The following is a 20,635-nucleotide window of genomic DNA, read 5'->3' as shown; positions in this document are numbered from 1 at the left end:
CGAGGAGCAGGCTTAGAGGAAAAGTGATCCTTCTTGCAGGCGTTCCATCAAAGACACCACCGGGAAGATGCCCAGTGGGCAAGTGAATGCCTGGGTCTGGAGATCAGCTGGAGGTCCAGCTGGAGGTTTGAAGGCCAGCACCACGTGAAATTACATGAGTGAGTGAGACCATCCAGGAGAGAGTGTAGACGAGGGGACGTCGAAGGCCCAGGCCATCCTCCTCATGGCCATGAGGACCTAGGAGCTGGCTGGCAGGAGCCGCTGCAGAGCCCCTCCAAGGGCCACACACAGTAGGAGCTCTAGGACTCCTGCATTGATTTTCACAGGACAAGATCACCTGTCCACCTGTTGCCTGCCTGCAGCAGTGGTTCAGCCTGAGTTTGGGGCTTTACAGAAACCTAGATGGGGGGTGAGGTCATCATCCAGAGTTGCCACAGTGTTTTATTTATTTATTTGGCTGCGTCGGGTCTTAGTAGCAGCATGTAGGATCTTCCTCGCTGCTCTGGACTCTCTAGCTGCAGTGCACGGGCTTCGTCGCTTCACTGTGTTACGTGGGATCTTGGTTCCCCAACCAGGGATCCAGCTCATGTCATCTGCATTGCAAGCTGGATTCTTCACCACGTGCCCGTCAGGGAAACCCTTTGCCTCCACGGTTTTAACTGTTGATTGTCACAACAAAACACTATGGGCAGTGGTTCATGAAAGTTTTGGTCTTCTCAAAACCGCAGTGCCTACTTTCAACACTAAAGAATCAACGAACTGGACAAGAGCCCACAGACCCATAGTAATGGCCTATATGTACATCCTTTTGAGCTTCCCAGGTGGCTCAGAGGGTAAAGAATCTGCCTGCAATGCAGGTCACTCGGGTTCAATCCCTGGGTCAAGAAGTTCCCCTGGAGGAGGAAACGGCAACCCACTCCAGTCTTCTTGCCTAGAGAACCCCACACACAGAGGAGCCTGGTGGGCCACCATCCACAGGGTCGCAAAGAGTCAGACATGGCTAAAGTGATTGGGCATTCACATAAGCATCCATCCTTTACTAGTCAAAAAGATCCTTCATTTCTCTGAACCCTACCCCCATGTGTCTATATTGTTCCAATTATCAAACTCAAAACTTGGAAGTCTGGTTTTACTAGAATCTTCAAGTCAGTTGAAATAGGATATTTACATTGAACTGTGCAGAGTCCTAGAATCACCCGAGCTTTCCTACGCTTTGTAAACTCACCAAAATGCATCCTCGGGCTCACAGACTCTGCTTTTTCCCCTCCAAGATGAAGGCACTTAAGTTATAAATGTCAGTTTTTGTTTTATTTGAGAAGGAGGTGTTCTAAGAATTTTAAGCCAACTTTTAAAACCATGTTCAAGGAGAGTTTATAATTTTATAGAGGCAACTCTCAGGAAGCAGAGAGAGAACTGACTTTTCTCTGCAACTGAAATTAACTCCAACACCACAATTCAAAAGAGAAGACTCTTGAGAGCCCCTTGGACTGCAAGGAGATCCAACCAGTCCATCCTAAAGGAGATCAGTCCTGGGTGTTCATTGGAGGGACTGATGTTGAAGCTGAAACTCCAATACTTTGGCCACCTCATGCGAAGAGTCGACTCACTGGAAAAGACCCTGATGCTGGGAGGGATTGGAGGCAGGAGGAGAAGGGGATGACAGAGGATGAGATGGCTGGATGGCATCACCGACTCGATGGACATGAGTTTGAGTAGACTCGGGGAGTTGGTGATGGACAGGGAGGCCTGGAGTGCTGTAATTCATGGGGTCGCAAAGAGTCAGACAGGACTGAGCGATTGAACTGAACTGAACTGAAATTAACTCTTAAGCTGTGTTTTTGTTTCCTTGGAGGAAAAAAGAAACCTTAAATTTGCCAGTTAAAAGGTAACAATCACTTCCCACTTTAAACGTGGATAATTTGCATCTAAGCTGTCCCTCGAGATGCCCCCCTCCTCCACTCTAGCAGGGCTGTCTGTGCAGCGGTTCGTGATCGGGGACTCTCCTCTGTCCATTACTTGATACAATGGTCTTTAAATTCATCCTGCAGGAACCACTAAATGAACCACCTGTGCCTCCTGGAATCAATGGCTGTGGCTAAGAAAATGGATTGTAGTAATAAGCTTAAGCCAAGGGGGACGCCAAAGTTCATGGGCTGTCGTGGTGGGATGCACCTAATAAAACTCTGAGCCCTTTTAGGAAGAGGGAATATTAGCAACAAATAGCCTCAATAAATTCATGATTACCTTCCTGTCTCATTCCGTCTTTGTTTCTCTGATTAACCCACTCTCCCACTCTCCACAGAAAATTTCAAATCTTCCCCCAACCACATCCTACTTCACAAAGAGAACAGGAACTTCAAGACAGAAATCCCCATATCACAAATTCATCAGGACCCACAGCCAAGGACAGTGAGGACAGAGGGACCCCTTCACCTTCAGATCCCAGCTTTATCCGTCTCTCAGAATCGTTAAGTTCACTGATTACCCCTTCTTCCAACTTAAACCAAGCCCTGCCCTCTCAAAACCTTTCCCAACAGTATTTGAAAGCGGTCACGTGTCCCACGTCTTCAAGAAATTACTCAGTTCCACGTCCCTGGCCAACAACTGCCTTCCCTCCTCATCTCTGGGGTCGGATTGTTGACAAACTTTCCTAAACTCACTCACCCACCCCACCTCTTCACTTCAAGGCCACTTCTCAACCCACTTCACTAACTCCTTTACCCATCAGCTGTCACTGAGTTGACAGTGACCAGCATGTCTGAAATCCAACATATAGTTTTCAGTTTGGGGCAGTTTTTCTCATCTGTTTTTTTTCGCACTGTTCACCACCTGCCCTTCCCGAAACATTTCTCTCCTTGGCTTCTCCACCCTCCACTCTCCTGCCTTTCTATCTCTCTAACCACCCTCTCTCTCCTAACATCCTGAGCAAGCTCATCCTTCTCCACCTTCAGATGTTACATTGTCATAAGACTTAGTCACACCCTCAGTTTTTCTCATCTCATAAGACTTAGTCTCATGCTCAGTTTTTCTCATCTCATATACTTCCCCAGTAGCTCAAACAGTAAAGAATCTGCCTGCAATGCAGGAGACCCGGGTTCGATCCCTAGGTCAGGAAGATACCCTGGAGAAGGACATTGCAACCCACTCCAGTATTCTTGCCTGGAGAATCCCGTGGACAGAGGATCCTGGTGGGCTGTAGTCCACGGGGTCACAGAGTTGGACACGACTGAAATGACTCAGCACCCACGCATGAGGAGTGAGCCCTGGCTACTGCGAAAGCACACGGGCTGCTTACAACCCAGGTGCAGTTTGACTAAGCCCTCCCTTCTCTGTTTTCCCTTAAACCGCTTCCTCTTCACCAGCAGGCACACACCTCCCCCTAAAGCCAGAGTGGTTTTCTTGTTTTGTTTTTGTTCACTTCCCCTTGTTTTGTCAGAACTTGGGATCCCACCAGTTTCAGTTCCAGAGAGCTTGATCATGTGCAAACTTTTAAGAAAGGATCTATGGATTTCCTAAGATTCCCAAAAGGGTTCTTGACCTTAAAAGTTAAGGACATTGCCTGGAAAATGCAGAATAATGGGGGACATGGTCAGGAATATCCCTTGGAGGAGGAAATGGCAACCCACTCCAATATTCTTGCCTGGAGAATCCCATGGATAGAGGAGCCTGGTGGGCTATAGTTGATGGGGTTGCAAAGAGTCAAACATGACTGATCCATTAACACTTTTCAAATATTAGGCATCAAAGGGTATTTGGAAATGTTCAGAGAATAATAAGGCATCAAGTAAACCCATAGGAAAATGAAGCATGATGTTTCCAGATCTTTCTCTGTAAGATTTTTATTCCTTTTATAAAAAATCAACAAGCCACAAAACACCTGACGTAAGGGACAAATGCCGTTGATCAACACTGCTAACTCTACAAGAAAGATCAGCTTTTATACTTGACCAGAGGGAGGAAGGGACTTAAGAGGATTGCCAGTGCTGTCCTTGGCAGAACTCTGTGTTAAGGCTTTCGTGTTGAAATTTCTTTTTTATTGTTTTATTTTATTTATTTGGCTGCACTGGGTCTTAGCCGCAGCACACAGGGTCTTTATTTCACCGTGCAGAATCTTTTGTTGCTCTACGTGAACTCTTGGTTGCAGCATGGGGGATCTAGTTCCTTGACCAAGGACGGAAGTCGGGCACCCTGCATGCAGAGTGGGATGTCTTAGCCACTGGACCACCAGGAAAGTCCCCATGTTGAGATTTCTTATAGATGTCTTCATATCTCTACTCTGGTCATCATTGGCTCAGCTATTACAGATGAGGAGTAAGAGATGCTAAGTAGCCTATCCAGGCCACAAGGAGACTCTGGGCAACTCAGATGCCAAACTGGGCCTGTCTACCTTCAGCCCCTGTTGTTTGGCTTCACCGTACCACTAAGGATCCTATGGATTCTGTGATAATAAGAAATGAGCACATCCAGAGATTCCAAATTACTCTAGCAGGAGGAAATCATCATACAGCTTCCTGTTCTGAAATACATGCCCTCCGTAGGGTCAAAGTGAGAAATAAGAGTGTCTGTATGTCTATGTTGGCTTATTTTATGAAAGAAAACAGGAGGTAAAGCAGAAACTAAAGAACATGGCTACACATAGGAAGTAGGTGGAAATGGGATAAAAGAAGAGGTAGGAATGAGACCTTTCTGAATATACCTTTTTATACTGACCTTATTTTTGAATGATTTAAGAGGTTTAAAATTTCTTTTGAGAAATGGATGACAGAAACAAATCCTAAAGGAAATACAATTAGAAACAAATAGAGATGTGGATGGACCCGGAGTGAAGTAAGTCAGAAAGAAAAAAGCAGCTGTCATATTTACACATATATGTGGGATCTAGAAAAATGATACTGATAGACCTATTTGAGGGCAGGAATAGAGACACATATAGAATATGCATGTGGGCACGTGGAAGAAGGGGAGGGTGGGGTGAACTGAGAGATTAGGATGGACGTGTATACATAACTATGCGTGGCTCAGTGGTAAACAATCCATCTGCCAATGCAGGAGACCTAAGAGACGTGGGTTCAGTCCCTAAGTTGAGAAGATCCCCTGGAGGAGGAAATGGCAATCCACTCTTATATTCTTGCATGGAAAATTCCATGGACAGAGGAGCCTGGTGAACTACGGTGCATGGGGTCGCAGAGAGTCAGATGTGACTGAGCAACTGAGCATGCAATGCACAGATATGAGTAAAATAGATAGCTAGTGGGAAGCTGCTATATAACACAGGGAGCTCAGTACTGTGTTACATGAGATGAAGTGGGAGAAGGATGGACGGGACTGGGGGGCGATGAAAGGCGGAGAGAGACACAAGAGGGAGGGGACATTTGTATCCTTACAGCTGATTCACTTCATTGTGCAGCAGAGAGTTGACTCAGACAGCAAAGAATCCCCCTGCAATGCAGGAGATCCAGGTTTGATCCTTGCCTCGGGAAGATCCCCTGAAGAAGAAAATGGCAACCCACTCCAGTACTCTTGCCTGGAGAATCCCATGTACAGAGAAGCCTGGTGGTCTACAGTCCATGGGGTCTCAAAGTCTGACACCACTGAACAACTATCACTAATACAACATCGTAAAGCAACTATCAGTTCAGTTCAGTCGCTCAGTCATGTCTGACTCTTTGAGACCCCATAGACTGCAGCATGCCAGGCCTCCCTGTCCATCACCAACTTCCGAAGTTTACCCAAATTCATGTCCATTCAGTCAGTGATGCCATCCAACCATCTTATCCTCTGTCGTTCCCTTCTCCTCCCACCTTCAATCTTTCCCAGTATCAGGGTCTTTTCAAATGAGTCAGCTCTTCGCATTAGGTGGCCAAAGTATTGGAGTTTCAGCTTCAGCATCAGTCCTTCCAATGAACACCCAGGACTGATCTCCTTTAGGATGGACTGGTTGGATCTTCTTGCAGTCCAAGGGACTCTCAAGAGTCTTCTCCAACACCGTATTTCAAAAGCATTCAGTCCTCAGCTTTCTTTATGAAGCAACTATACTTCAGTTTAAAAAAAGAATGTAGGAGGGAAGAAATTTTAACAGATAACATGGCTGCATAGAAAAAGGATGAATTCAATAAATTGAAACTCTGTACTTGGATTTTACTAGTGGGAATAGCTTAAGATTTAAAAGAATTATGATTTTTAATCTCACCTCATAGGTTTCAACAGTACAAAGAACACCTGTACTATTAACAAAAAGTAGTTTCTTCAGATAAAAGGGGATATTAATAGTTTGCTACCATCTGTTTCCTTCCCAGAGAAATTCATGGGTTTTACAGAGTAAAAGGTAGAAATGTCAAGACTGTCTTTGATTTGCGAGTGTTCTATTGGAGAATCTTTGGAAATGGGGAAGCATTCTGATTGGCCTTCAAGTGCATTTGGCAGTCTTTGATTGGTTCACTCTCTAGTGGTACATGCTGAGGCTTTCCAGCCAAGTTACAGGGTTTTTTCTGTTTCAGGTGGAAGGGTGTCTGGTCCTCTGCTTTGACGGCTGAGTCTTGTACAAACAAATGCTCAGCAGACTTGGTGTGTGTGATCAGTCGCTTAGCCATGTTCAACTCTTTGCAATACCATCGGGCTTCTCTGTCCATGGGGTTTTCCAGGCAAGAATATTGGAGTGGATGCCGTTTCCTCCTCCAGGCGATCTGTCTGATCCAGGGCTCAAACCCTCATCTCCTATGGCTCCTTCGTGGGCAGGTGGATTCTTTACCACTGCGCCCCCTGGGAAGCCCCCTTATGGGTGTCATCATTCCCAAACTGCTTTGTGTGCTTATAGGAAAGAGCCAGTGATAAATGCATAGATTGCTGGGAGCCCAGAACTGCTGGAGAAGAGAGACACACATACAGAGTGGGAGAGGTTGAAGAAGAATTCTAGTTTGTGATTTGATTTGAGGCTATCTCATGATTTCTTTCAAAAAGAATCATGGTTGCTTAATGTCTCCAAGCAACGTTCTGGAACTGGTAGCCAGTGCTCCAGATGGACAGGCTTAGGAGAGCTGGTGGGGGGAAAAAATGGAAGATATAGTGGGAAAGATAAATGGCAAGTAGGTATTTGTTGGCAACTAAGTTACAACACCCAACGGCAGCATCCTCTGGCCATGATGATTCAGCCACACTTCATTTTTTTGTAAATTTAAGTATAAGGCACATATAGGAGTTACAGGACTTCCCAGGTGGTGCTAGTGGTAAAGAACCCATCTGCCAATTCAGGAGACACAAGAGAGGCATGTTCGATTGCTGGGTCGGGAAGATCCCCTGGAGGAGGAAATGGCAACTCACTCCAGTATTCTTGCCTGGAGGCTCTCACGGACCGAGGAGCCTGGCGGGCTACGGTCCATGAGGTGGCAAAGAATCGGACACCACTGAGCATGCTCGCATGCATGAGGAGTTATAAACATCACAATGAACACATAATCCCTCTTTTAATAAACAGATATAACAGTGTGGCAGTTGACTATATAGGCTCTAGAGACTGACTCCTTAAATGAGAACTCTGGTCTCACTAATGACCCACTGGTATTAGTCTGTTAGGGCTGCCATAACAAAATACTGCAGGTTGAATGGCTTAACCAACAGAAATTTTATTTTCTCACCATTCTGGAAGCTGGAAGTTTTAAAGCGAGGAGCCAAGAGGGTTAGTTTCTGGTGGGGCCTCTTTCTCAGCTTGGGGACAGCTGCCTTCTGGCTGTGTCCTCACGTGGCCTTCTCTCTGCGCACAGGTGGAAAGAGACTAAAGTTCTCTGGAGTCTCTTCCTCCAAAAGGACACCGTTTCTTTTGGATTAGATGGCTCCGTTTAACTTTAGTTGCCTCTCTAAAGTTTCTATTTCCAAACACAGCCACGTAAGAGGGTGCGGGCTTCAGTAGAGGCGATTCAGAGGCATACAGTTCAGTCCATAAAACTGTGGCCCAGGAAAGTTATTTAACCTCTCTTTGTCTTAGTTCGCTTCTATGTAAAATAGATATCGTAGCATCACCCCCACCTAAGAGGGTTGTTGTAAGATGTTATTGAATGACGAATGCAAAGCATTTGATGCCTGGCATACAATAAACAGGCTTCCCCAATGGCTCAGCGGGTAAAGAACCTGACTGCAATGCAAGAGACACATAAAACATGGGTTCAGTTCTTGCTTCAGGAAGATCCCCTGGAGTGGAGCATGGAGATCCTCTCCAGTATTCTTGCCTGAGAATCCTGCGGACAGAGGGTCCTGGCGGGCTATAGTCCACAAGGTGACAAAGAGTCACACATTACTAAGTGACTACACACAAGCACTCTAAGTAAATAGTGTATATTACTTAATTCAATACTTGATTTATGAATTTGTCAGCTACTTTGGTGAAAGCAGAATTCGGAGTACACATGTAGAATGTCTTTTTTAAGAAATTTTTTTAAATGCACACTTCAATATTTTTTTGTGCAGCTAGAGATGAACTTCACTGGCTGTCTAATATTTCACTAACAGAAAAAGCACAACTGTTTACTGAAGGTATTTTTAACCTGAACATAAGGCAGGACTTGTTATTTAAGTGATCAGCAATTGGCTGAGCCTCCTGAAGTAAAACCACTATTACGGCAAGATTATTCTGCTCCTTTTTGACACTGGCCTTGGTAAATCACCAACATCATTCTCCACGCGAAGACCTATAAACATTAGTGCCGAGCACTTTATTACCGCACTAGTTCAGTGCAGGTTTATTAGAATGAGAAACAAGAGTCAAGGAAAACATTGCATCTTACAGCCTGGTATTTGAAATAAAAAGGCAAAATGTCAGCAGTTAATTCTGTTTCTGAACTCTGGCAATTTAGATTTACTTCACAGAATTCCAAAGTGGCTAGGGTGGTTCATATCCATCTTATTTCATTGGAATCACATTCTCTGGGCCTTTGTGATGTATTTTCTATCTACTGACTGAGTACCTCTGGCTTTTTTCAGGGATCTCTCTTGAGGATGGCTTTCATCGTATTGCTATTCTGCACGAAACATCTCTTGTCATTATTTGTCACCGTGAATCTAAAAATAGGGCTTTGCCTCCTAAATCTCTGTCTTGCAGAGCCAGACCCATGGTGGCTCAGGGCTTTTAGATCCCTCATCTGGGCCTCAGCTTGGTTTCCTGGCTTTTGGGCTTGCTTCAACACCACCACCAAGCATTGCTTCCTTCTCCACTCCTTACCCTAACACTGCCTTACTCAAGGAAGGAAACACTGCCAAAAAGATGGCCCGTTTCTATTCATTTCCAAGTGAGTTCAACTCTTGGGAGATTAACCAGAGATTGGCTCAGACGGTAAAGCATCTGCCTACAATGCAGGAGACCCAGGTTCGATCCCTGGGTCAGAAAGATCCCCTGGAGAAGGAAATGGCAACCCACTCCAGTATTCTTGCCTGGAGAATCCCATGGACATAGGAGCCCGGAGGGCTACAGTCCATAGGGTTACAAAGAGTCAGACATGACTGAGTGACTAACACACACCAGAGAATTTCTCAGTAGAAAAATTAAGTGCAATAATTTTTTTAAGTCACAAACACATACACACACACACCCCTATCTACCCCTTTGGGCTTTGGGGAAATAACTTAGATGCGACAAGCTTTGGCAGAAATCCAGCAGCCTTCTCAAGCACAAAGTCAAAGTTTTGCCTGACATAAGAACACGTCAAGAGACCCTTCCTCCTCTGACCCCGGTGACCTCCATGCTGTCTTGTAATGTCAATGTCCAGCTGTTTTTCTTGAGATGGCGAGGCCAGATTCCACAGGGATGGGACATGAATGGGCTCCACTCCTGGGTTTCCTCATCTGAAGAACAAGAATAGTGTAACAGCACCTGCTCATGGCATTGGTATGAGGATTAAATGAAATAGACAAGGTAAAGGCCTTGGGAAAGCCCCAGTTCAGAGCAACCACTTAGGGGTGTTCCATGAGGATGACAGTGACATGATAATGCAGAATAAGAGAAATGGAGACTGCCATTCAGAGCACAAGTCTTACAATCGCATCCCCATCTCTGACTTCATCTCGGCCTCCTCTAAGCTGACTCTCAGTGGTGGCATCTCCCAGGCTTATTTGCACAGAAAGCAGTCAAGGAGGCTGAGTAGGCGGCATTCTACTCTACAGAGACCTAATTACTGACTCACTGTCAGAAACAAAAATGCATGACAAGTTAGTTGGAAGGTGGCAAACACAATCACACACTTCCGTTTAACTCCACCAGCGAGAACATGGAGCCGAGGAGACAGGAATGGAGGTTAGTCCCCAGCGGTACCAAACCTCCCTCCCCACCCGCTCCGTACATTCCCAAAGCCCCAGGCATCCAGTCGGCTGTCGGTCTTCATGAGCCCTTGGTCTTTAGGCCAGGGTCCTCACTTCCGAAAGTCCCAGTCAGAATATCTGAGGCTGAACTGCTACAGGAATAAAAAGATGGACTGTCAGTCCCTTGAGGCTAGGACTTAACACATAGATTGCATTTAATAAATATGACCCGAAAAAATAGTGGTTAACAGTTCTGAGAACAGGATAGCTTCAAGAAAATCATTATAGCCATTTTGAGCCAACAGATGTTTGGAAACATTTAAATGACAGTCCAACTCTTCGGGACTCCATGGACCGTACACTGCATGGGATTCTCCAGGCCAGAATCCTGGAGTGGGTAGCCATTTCCTTCTCCAATGGATCTTTCCAACCCAGGGATCAAACCCAAGTCTCCCACATTGCAGGCAGTTTCTTTACAGTCTGAGCCACCAGGGAAGCCCAAGAATACTGGAGTGAGTAGCCCATCCCTTCTCCAGCAGATCTTCCTGACCCAGGAATCGAACCAGGGTCTCTTGCATTGCAGGCGGTTTCTTCACCTGCTGAGCTACAGGGAAGCCCATAAATGGTAGTACAAAGCAGAATTATATAGATTAGATTATGTCACAATTCTTTTTTACTGTTTCCAATTCTTTACATAAAAAGAATAAGTTCATACAAACAACAAGGACCTACTCTATAGCACAGGGAACTATTCAATATCTTGTAATAAGCCACGTTGGAGAGTACTTTGAAAAGAATATATACACATATAACTTAATCACTCTGCAGTACACCTGAAACTAACACATTGTAAATCAACTATTCTTCAAGGGAAAAAAAAAAAAAAAAAAAAACAGAATAAGAAGGGCCCTTACACAAAAGATAAGCAGGCTAATACTATAACAAAAATGGAATTACTCATCAAACCCAGGTCTCCTGCATTGCAGGCAGATGCTTTACCGTCTGTGCCACCAGGGAAGCCCTTTTTAAAATATAGTACTTGATAAGTACAAAATAATGTATGTCACATATTATGTTACACAGTATTGCTGGTTCAGTCACTCAGTCATGTCCAACTTTTTGTGACCCCATGGACTGCAGCACGCCAGGCCTCCCTGTCCTTCACCATCTCCCAGAGCTTGCTCAAACTCGTGTCTATTGAGTCGGTGATACCATCCAACCATCTCATCCTCTCTCACCCCCTTCTCCTCCTGCTTTCAATCTTTCCAGCATCAGGGTCTTTTCCAATGATTCAGTTCTTCGCATCAGGTGACCAAAGTATTGGAGCTTCAACTTCAGTATCAGTCCTTCCAATGAACACTCAGGACTGATTTCCTTTAAAATGGACTGGTTGGATCTCCTTGCAGTCCAAGGGACTCTCAAGAGTCTTCTCCAACACCACGTTCAAAAGCATCAACTCTTCAGTGCTCAGCTTTCTTTATAGTCCAACTCTCACATCCATGCATGACCACTGGAAAAAAACACAACTTTGAGTATATGGACCTCTGTTGGCAAAGTAATGTCTCTGCTTTTTAATATGCTATCTAGGTTTGTCATAGCTTTTCTTCCAAAGAGCAAATGTCTTTTAATTTCATGACTGCAGTCACCATGTGCTGTGATTTTGGAGCCCAGGAAAATAAAATCTGTCACTGTTTCCATTGTTTCCCCATCTATTTGCCATGAAGTGATGGGACTGGATGCCATGATCTTAGTTTTATGAATGTTGAGTTTTAAACCCTTATTGTCCCCCTAGTGGTAACATTCCAGAGTCTGCAAGTGGCTGCATTTTGTATTTTGTCCAGAAGTCTTGGGTGTAAGCAATGGGAAAGAAAGGCAGAACTGACTCCATCTTCACCAAGCCCAGAAATCCCATCCCTTACTTTTTATTGAACTTATTTTGGATAAAATTAAAGTGTTTGTAATTTTCTGGTATCTAGTTCGCATTGTAACTGAGAGTCCTTCGCAGGTAATCTGACACAAGGCAGGAAGCAGAAATCTCCCACTTTCTTTTCTAAGGACCACGAGCCATCTTTTAATTTAATGATACATGTCAGACATTTCTAATCAACACTTCTCTAGCGTTCCTTTTAACAACAGGTATTTGGGAGGAACCTCCTACATTAAAGAACTTGCTAAATGGTATGCAAATAAAAAAGATAGTGAAACCTCAAGGCATTCTCCATCCGACAGGACACAAGATGACAAGGAACCCAGAAGCTTAGCCTGAGCTGCAGAAGCTGTGAGAAGGCTGGGAGGGGATGTCTCCGTACTGTTTGTCCTGCTAGCCCTGGGTTCCTAGTTCCAATTCAAGAGGAGTCAGTCCCAGTGAAAGTTGCTCAGTTGTTTCCTACTCTTTGTGATCCCAAGGACTATACAGTCCATGGAATTCTCCAGGAATACTGGAGTGGGTAGCCTTTCCCTTCTCCAGGGGATCTTCCCAACCTAGGAATCAAACCCAGGTCTCCTGCATTGCAGGTGGATTCTTTACCAGCTGAGCCACCAGGAAGCCCCAAAATACTGGAGTGGGTAGTCTATCCCTTCTGCAGCGGATCTTCTCAACGCAGGAATTGAATTGGGGTCTCCAGCACTGCAAGTGGATTCTTTACCAGCTGAGCCACTAGGGAAGCCCGTCAGTCCCTAAGGAGATAGAAAAGGAGAAAATAAATCGGCTCTGATAAGACGAGCAGGATGCCACTAAAGACAAGGCATTCAAGATAAAGCAAACAGCACAAATACAGGCATAAGAATTAGAAATGCAAAAAAAAAAAGAGAGAGAGAGAGAGAGAGAGAATTAGAAATGCAAACAGCAAGACAGCCCAGAGTAAAGGCTGTGACCCCCAACTTGGAGATCAGATTTTTCAGGTTTTGTTCATTTCGACAAAAGAAGCATTTCGTTTTCCACAGTTTACTTCACTCGCCTAAGAAACCTACCTCAGGACAATGTAGTGACTTTTCTTATACGAAAAACAAACACAACTGCATACATTGATTGAATCTTCTTTTTTTCTGGATTCAGGAACGTCTTCTCTTATTTATTGTCTCTGTGTATGCATAGATTTGTTGTTGCTGTTAGTCGTGTCTGACTCTTTGTGACCCCATGGACTGTAACCACCAGGCTCCTCTGTCCATGACATTTCCCAGGCAAGAATACTGAAGTAGATAGTCATGCACTCCTTCAGGAGATCTTCCCAACCGAGGGATCAAACCCACTTGGGGTTTCTTGCTTGGCAGGTGAATCTTTCACCGCTGAGCAATCTGGGAAGCCCACAAACATAGATACGTAATATCTAAACATTTACCTGCTTGGTACATATACATTTATCATTCCCGTTTTCTTTTATCAGTGTTGACAATATTTGTATGTTTTTCATGTTTCATCTTCTTTATTAAACAAATAAAATTCTACATCCTCTGCTCACACTCATTCCAAAGCCTAAAACAAAATCCATGAAAAATTGTTCTCAGAGTCAGTCACACTTCACTGAGTTCAGTGACACTGAAAGTCACAAGGGCTCCATCGTCACACACTGACATAATGTTGGCAGCTCCATTTCGTTGGTTTTATTTGGTTATTTTTTCAACATCAGTAAAAATCACATTTTTTCTAAGAATGGACTGGGACCAACATCAATATGTAAGACAGGGATCTTTCTGAAGGAAATGAAAATTCACGGCTTACACTGGAAATACTTTTTAATACTGTTAGACAAATACACTAATATTCTTTTTTTTTAATCTCTTCTACAGTGAATTAGGACACCAAAAAGCGAATAAAACTTGGAAAAGCATCCATGAGCATTTGTTTACATCCACTTAGTCATTGTTTTAAATTGGAGGAGAGTTGCTTTACACTGTTGTGTTTCTGCTGTACAAAGTGAATCAGCTCTATGCTTACATACCTTCCCTCCCTTCTGATCCTCCTCCCTCCCACCCCCATCCCACCCCTCTAGGTCATCACCGAGCACAGATCTGAGCTCCCTGCGCTATACAGCAGCTTCCCCCTAGTTATCTAGTTTACACTCAGTAGTGAGGAGACTGAGAAAGCTGGCTTAAAACTCAACATTCAGAAAACTAAGGTCAGGGCATCTGATCCCATCACTTCATGGCAAATAGATGGGGAAAAAATGGAAACAATGACAGACTTTATTTTCTTGGGCTCCAAAATCATTGCAAATGGTGACAGCATCCATGAAACTAAAAGAGGTTTGCTCCTTGGAAGAAAAGCTATAACAGCCTGTTAAAAAGCACAGACATCACTTTGAAAACAAGGCAAAGGTCCATCTAGTCAAAACTATGGTTTTTCCAACAGTCATGTACAGACGTGAGAGTTGGACCATAAAGAAGGCTGAACGCAGAAGAATTGGTGCTTTTGAACTGTGGTGCTGGAAAAGACTCTTCAGAGTCTCTTGGACTGCAAGGAGATCAAGCCAGTCAATCCTAAAGGAAATCAAGCCTGAATATTCATTGGAAGGACTGATGCTGGAGCTCTAATACTTTGGCCACCTGATTCAAAAAACCAACTCATTAGAAAAAACTCTGATGCTGGGAAAGATTGAAGGCAGGAGGAGAAGGGGATGACAGAGGATGAGATGGTTGGATGGCATCACCAACTCAATAGACATGAGTTTGAGCAAATTCTGGGAAATAGTGAAGGACAGGGAGGCCTTTGCGTGCTGCAGTCCATGGGGTTGCAAGAAGTTGGACATGACTGAATGACTGAACAACAACAAAATCTAATTAAAGTGGTGCTATGAAAATGTATTTGACTATCCCACTGAAATTCAATAAGCACATCCATTTGCTAGGGCTGATAACATAACACGCCACAGACGGAGGCTTAAACAGCAGAAAATCATTGTCTCATAATTCAGGAGGCTTGTCATTCAAGAGGAAGGTGCTGGCAAGGTTGGTTGCTCTCTGCTCAGTCTGTGGATAAAGGTGGCCATCTTCTCCCTGTGTCCTCAAATAATCTTTCCTCTGTCCTTGTCAGTATAACTAATCTCCTCTTCTTGTAATGACACTAGTCACAGTGCATTAGGACACTCCCGCATGACTTCATTTTAATTTAATTACCTCTTTAAAGATCCTCTCTTCAAATACAGTCACAATCTGAGGTTCTGGGGTTGGAACAACATGTGTATTTGTGGGAAGGTGAGTACAAAATTTAGCCATTGGTTGCTTTTGACAATTGACCCAAGGAAAAAGACTATTTTCATTGGGCAAGATCTGTGCCTGGTCAAAATAGAGACATGCTTTGTGAATGGGGCTTTCTAGGGAATTGCTACAAACTTCAAATAATGACAGTCTGAACATAAGACTTTGAAAGAGCTCCAATTCTGTTCCCCTCCTCCAGGAGTTGCTAGCTGCTCTTTGGCACCACAATTGCCGGCTGCTGGGTTTGTTGGTTTTGTTTTTTTTAATTGTTGTCCATGCAGGGTCTTCATTGCTGCCCAGGCTTTTTCTCTAGTTGGAGCAGGCAGGGGCCCCTCTCTGGGTGCAGTGCATGGACTTCTCATTGTGGTGGCCTCTCTGGTTGCAGACCATGGGCTCTGGAATACACAGACTTCAGCAGCTGTGGCTCACACGCTTAGTTGCCCCTCAGAAATGGTGTCTTCCCAAACCAAGGGTCAAACCCATGTCTCCTGCATTGGCAGGTGAGTTCTTTACCACTGAGCCCCCAGGGGAAGCTCAGGCTATTGGTTTTAAGGCTAACATAAGCTGAGCAGGGAGACATTGAAACTTTGCAAGGCTCAGGGTTCTTACTGAGTTCCGCCATTTTTCTTGAACAAACACTCCTGAAGTTCATTTACAGAGTTTTGAAGAGCTTGTCTTGTCAATTTCTGCCAATGTCCTCGTTGCCTTCATGGAGGAGACGGTTTTCAGTGGTCCTTTCCCCATCACTCCCAAGGACATCCTCTCGGCTGCTTCCTGCATTGTTTCTTCATACCTGTATCTCAAGTTTCTAATTCTCTCTTCAGCCAGTTCCAATCAGATGTGAAGCCGATTGAGTTTAACATAAATTTAACATATAGAGTTTAACTTTGATCATTGTATTTTTAATTTCTAGTTCCATTTGGCTATTTACATAACCAGAAATGAAAATCTGGGTGGATATTATTTTATGTGCCTGTCTCTGTTTTCTAGTCATGTTAAAATAAACATATGCTTTCTTTATGGGAAGAAAAGTTATAGTTGTTTTATCGTCTTTCCTTTTGACTTCCTATCTGTGTCTCACTTTGAGCCCATATAACCCTGCCATCACCTGCCTTCCCCCATGACTCCCAAACACAGCTAAGGAGTCAGTAACTCCAAATAGAAACGTTCTTTGAAAAATCAAAATAAGATGCTGTTGTTTTTTGCTTTGCAAGTCCTAGTAGCCTTGTAAACTTGTTTTAGAGGCATGGGGTTGAGGGGCAAGTCATTGGCGAGTCAGGAAAACATTGAAGAAGAGTGGCATTCAGTTTGGAGGAAGAGCAAAGGGCTAAATGAGGACTGTGTGGGCTCAGACTCTGCCAGCTGCAGCAGGTCAGTCCTTTAGTCCCTGCCTCCTTAAGTCCCGATCCTTAGGACTATCTTCTTCTTCTAGCCATGAGGAGCCAGTGCCCTGCTGTAGGAATATTTTGTAGATCTGAACCCTTCTGGGTAAAACATACTTGTGTCCTATTCTCCTTACCCCAACTGCATTCAGCATAAAGCAATTGTTTAATGCATGTTATTAACGGTCCTGACGGACAATATATGAGTGACTGGTTGCTCCCCTGGATGAATGAACATAAGGAGGCAGTAGGAATATCATGAGTCCTACGGAGCTTCACCTTTATGGTCTCTGTATTCCATTTTTTAAGTGTTTGATTATTTTTTATAGAATTACATGATATAATATGTACAAAGTATATAACCTACTTCATATGATATGTAATGAGGGCTTCCCTGGTGGCTCAGTGGTCAAGAATCCGCTTCTAATGCAAGAGACTTGGGTTCGATCCCTTGGTTGGGAAGACCCCCTGGAGGAGGGCATGGCAACCCACTCCAGTATTCTTGCCTGGAGACTCCCATGGACAGAGGAGCCTGGTGGGCTATCATCCATGGGCTTGCAAAGAGTCAGACACGACTGAGCGACTGAGCATGCATGCACAGATAATATGTAATATGTTGTTGCTGTTGTTTGTCGTTCAGTCCCTCGTCATGTCTGACTCTTTGCGACCCCATAAACTGCAGCATGCCAGGCTTCCCTGTCCTTCACTATCTCCTGGAGTTTGCTCAAACTCATGTCCATTAAATATGTACTATACTTTATTTAAAGATGAATATATTAACATTTTCTTCTACCTGAAATCTTTTTTTTTCCTTCTGACTTTAAAGCAAAATAAAAGTTTTCATTGGCCCCTAAAAACAGGATGGGCTTTTAGCACTGAGCTTACTGAGCTAGAGGGAAAATCAGTCCTGAAGGGATGGCTCAATGAAGGCTTCCCGTTCCTAAGAAGTTTCATAAAAGAATTCTTTGACCTCGTGAGGGTGGAAAAATGCACCAATGACATTCCCCTATTTCACCCCAAGCCTGTTACCTTGTTTTCTTTCCTAAGATAACAGGTGGGATTTCCCTTGTTCTACCTTTTCACATGTAAAAGAAAGCAACTCCTGACTCCTGGCTGCCAGTATCTCAAATGGCATTTTTGTGCAAATTAGAAAAATTTTCTTGTCTATAAGCAGGAAGGGCGGGTGAGGTGGGAGTGACTTTGTTATATTATTTCATGAGCCGAAAGGCATCTCTACTAGTCCCAGGGAAAGTACAAACTCGGATGGGTTTCCCTTCCAGCCTTATTTGGGGAACCACTGTCATGGCCTATGTGTCAAGGAGAGCAATACTAATCCATGGCCTCCAGCTTAAAGGCATATAAGTGTAGTTCATAAGTCAACTTTCATTCTAAGTCTATGACTAGAGCACTCAAATTCCAGTAGGACTCAGGCAAAACCTCTGAAAGCAATGTCAGATCCCTGTCATGAGCTCAGGTGAATCTGGAGCAAAACGTGGACAAGGCATGACCATATGAGTGTGTACCTGCGTGCGTGTGCACACATGACTTCCTGTGACCTCACAGGTAAGCACTGCCTGCTGTGAGCCAGAACGCTCACCATGCTCCCTGGGACCCTGCAGGAGAGCACATGCATATAGTACCATCCTAGACATCTGTGACGAGAAACACACCTCCTTAGTTGTGGTACTGTTACTGAGTCCAAGCTTGAACTGTTCAACAGGCCAGTAAATCGAGAGACAAGTTGTCTTTATTTGGAAAGCCAGCAAACCAAGAAGATGGTGGACTAGTGTCCCAAAGAACCATCTTACCTGAGTTAGACTTCAGGCTCCTTTTTTATTAAAAGGGGAGGGTGTATGGTTGTCATTGCTCAGTTGCTCAGTCATGTCTGACTCCTTGAGACCCCATGGATTGCAGCACGCCAGGCTTCCCTGTCTTACACTATCTCCTGGAGTTTGCTCAGACTCACATCCATTGAGTCAGTGATGCCATCCAACCATCTCATCCTCTGTCACCCCTTTCTCCTCCTACCTTCAATCCTTCCCAGAAATAGGGTCTTTTCCAATGAATCGGCTCTTTGCATCAGGTGACCAAAGTATTGGGGCTTCAGCTTCAGCATCTGCGCTTCCAATGAATATTCAGGACTGATTTCCTTTAGGATGGACTGATTGTATCTCTTTGCAGTCCAAGGGACTCTCAAGAGTCTTCTCCAGCACCACAGTTCAACAGCATCAACTCTTCAGTGCTCAGAGGGGGAATCCTTTCTTCTTGCAGCTGTCCACATAGTTCAGGTCATGACCTTCCTGTAAACTCCAGCCAGACAAATGCTATTCTCTGTTCTGCAACTTTTTATCTCTGTACGAATAGGACAGTGTTGTACCCTCAAAGGTCAGAAGTTTGAAAATGGGCTCTCCTGTATATTTCAGGCTATAGGCAACATTCCTAAGCTGCAACAAAAGCGACAGAGTGCAAAGGTTAAAGGAAGCAGATAAAATATGAAGTCAGATCTGTTCCTCCCTGTTACAACAGCCTATACAGGTCGCAGTCTCAACGCTACACGCAGCAGTACTGCCCAGCTCCCTGAGTCCCCTGGTCAGTGGGAAGCCTGCACACGCACGCACACGCGCGTGCACACACATTAATGCTTCTGCTCTCCTCTCTGCAGGGATGACGTGCCAGGCTCGCAGCTCCTACATCACCAGTGAGATCCTCTGGGGGTACCGATTCACACCCGTCCTGACGCTGGAGGATGGGTTCTACGAAGTCGACTACAATAGCTTCCACGAGACCTACGAGACCAGCACCCCATCTCTCAGTGCCAAAGAGCTGGCCGAGCTGGCCAGCAGGGCCGAGCTGCCCCTGAGCTGGTCTGTCTCCAGCAAACTCAACCAACACGCGGAACTGGAGACTGAGGAGGAGGACAAGAGCCCTGAGGAGCAGACAGAGAGGAATGGTGACGTGGCAAACCTAGAGAATGAATCCAAAGTTTAGTCCCCGGGCCCAGGGCCACCCCTTCTCCCCTCCAACTCCCGCCCCCATCTCCCACAACCTTCTCTTGTCTCTCATTCGCTTTCTTTTCTGTCTCTTCCTCTGTTCTTTCCTTATATTTAAGTTTGGCATTACCAGGAAACAAATCTTCAAGGTGTAAAATATCTACCTGCCCTCTCAGTTAATTCAGATTGACAAGGTAGCTTGCAGATTGGGTTAAGGTGTCATATGCCCTCATTTGTGGTCCCAGCCTGGTCTCCTCCCGGGATAGGGCACATCTGATTAGAGATTTATGCTACTCCCCTGCATGTGTTGTAAAATAGCAGATCACTCAAAAGAGTGCATCGAAGAGTTTCCCTGGGATATGACGAGGAAGGTCTCTGGTGCCTATTCATTCATGCAGTGAGACATGGAGTCGAGCCCTCCGTTTTACACATCTCAATAAATTTCATCCACAGGGCGAGGTGCTTGCCCTCTGTGGGCGTCGCGGTTATAGGACCCAGGTGAGGTGAAGACAAAACACTGTACATATATATGCCTTATGTAATTATTTTCTTTTGCAGTTAGTAATAAAACCCAGCATGTACAAAAGTACTGTAGAACACAACTTCTAAATACTGTACATAGATGTAAAATCAATGTAGGTTTAGATATATAACTTTAGAAATAAGATTAAAAAAAAATATCCCCAAAGTACAGTAGGCATTTCTGTTCTGATGTCTCTGTTTTCTGGATTTCTTTGATCCCACTGACCGCTGGCCCTTCAGTGCATGGCCTTTGTTCTGTGTCCCAGA

The 20,635-nt window shown here is 44.5% G+C and overlaps 1 protein-coding gene across 1 annotated transcript in view; it reads left to right on the top strand.

Moving 5' to 3' along the window:
* KCNJ6 (potassium inwardly rectifying channel subfamily J member 6) overlaps positions 1-19,844 on the top strand; it is an 86,916-nt gene extending 67,072 nt beyond the window's left edge. The window contains exon 2 of the mRNA XM_065943295.1: positions 19,519-19,844. Coding sequence (XP_065799367.1) covers positions 19,519-19,844 — 326 coding nt within the window. The remainder of the gene's footprint in view (positions 1-19,518) is intronic.
* The last annotated feature ends 791 nt before the right edge of the window (positions 19,845-20,635 follow it).

Source organism: Muntiacus reevesi, chromosome 8 (assembly GCF_963930625.1).
Source record: "Muntiacus reevesi chromosome 8, mMunRee1.1, whole genome shotgun sequence".
In the NCBI taxonomy this organism is placed as follows: domain Eukaryota; kingdom Metazoa; phylum Chordata; class Mammalia; order Artiodactyla; family Cervidae; genus Muntiacus; species Muntiacus reevesi.
Note: the sequence above shows the minus strand (reverse complement) of the source record. Positions and strands in the feature narration are given on the sequence as shown.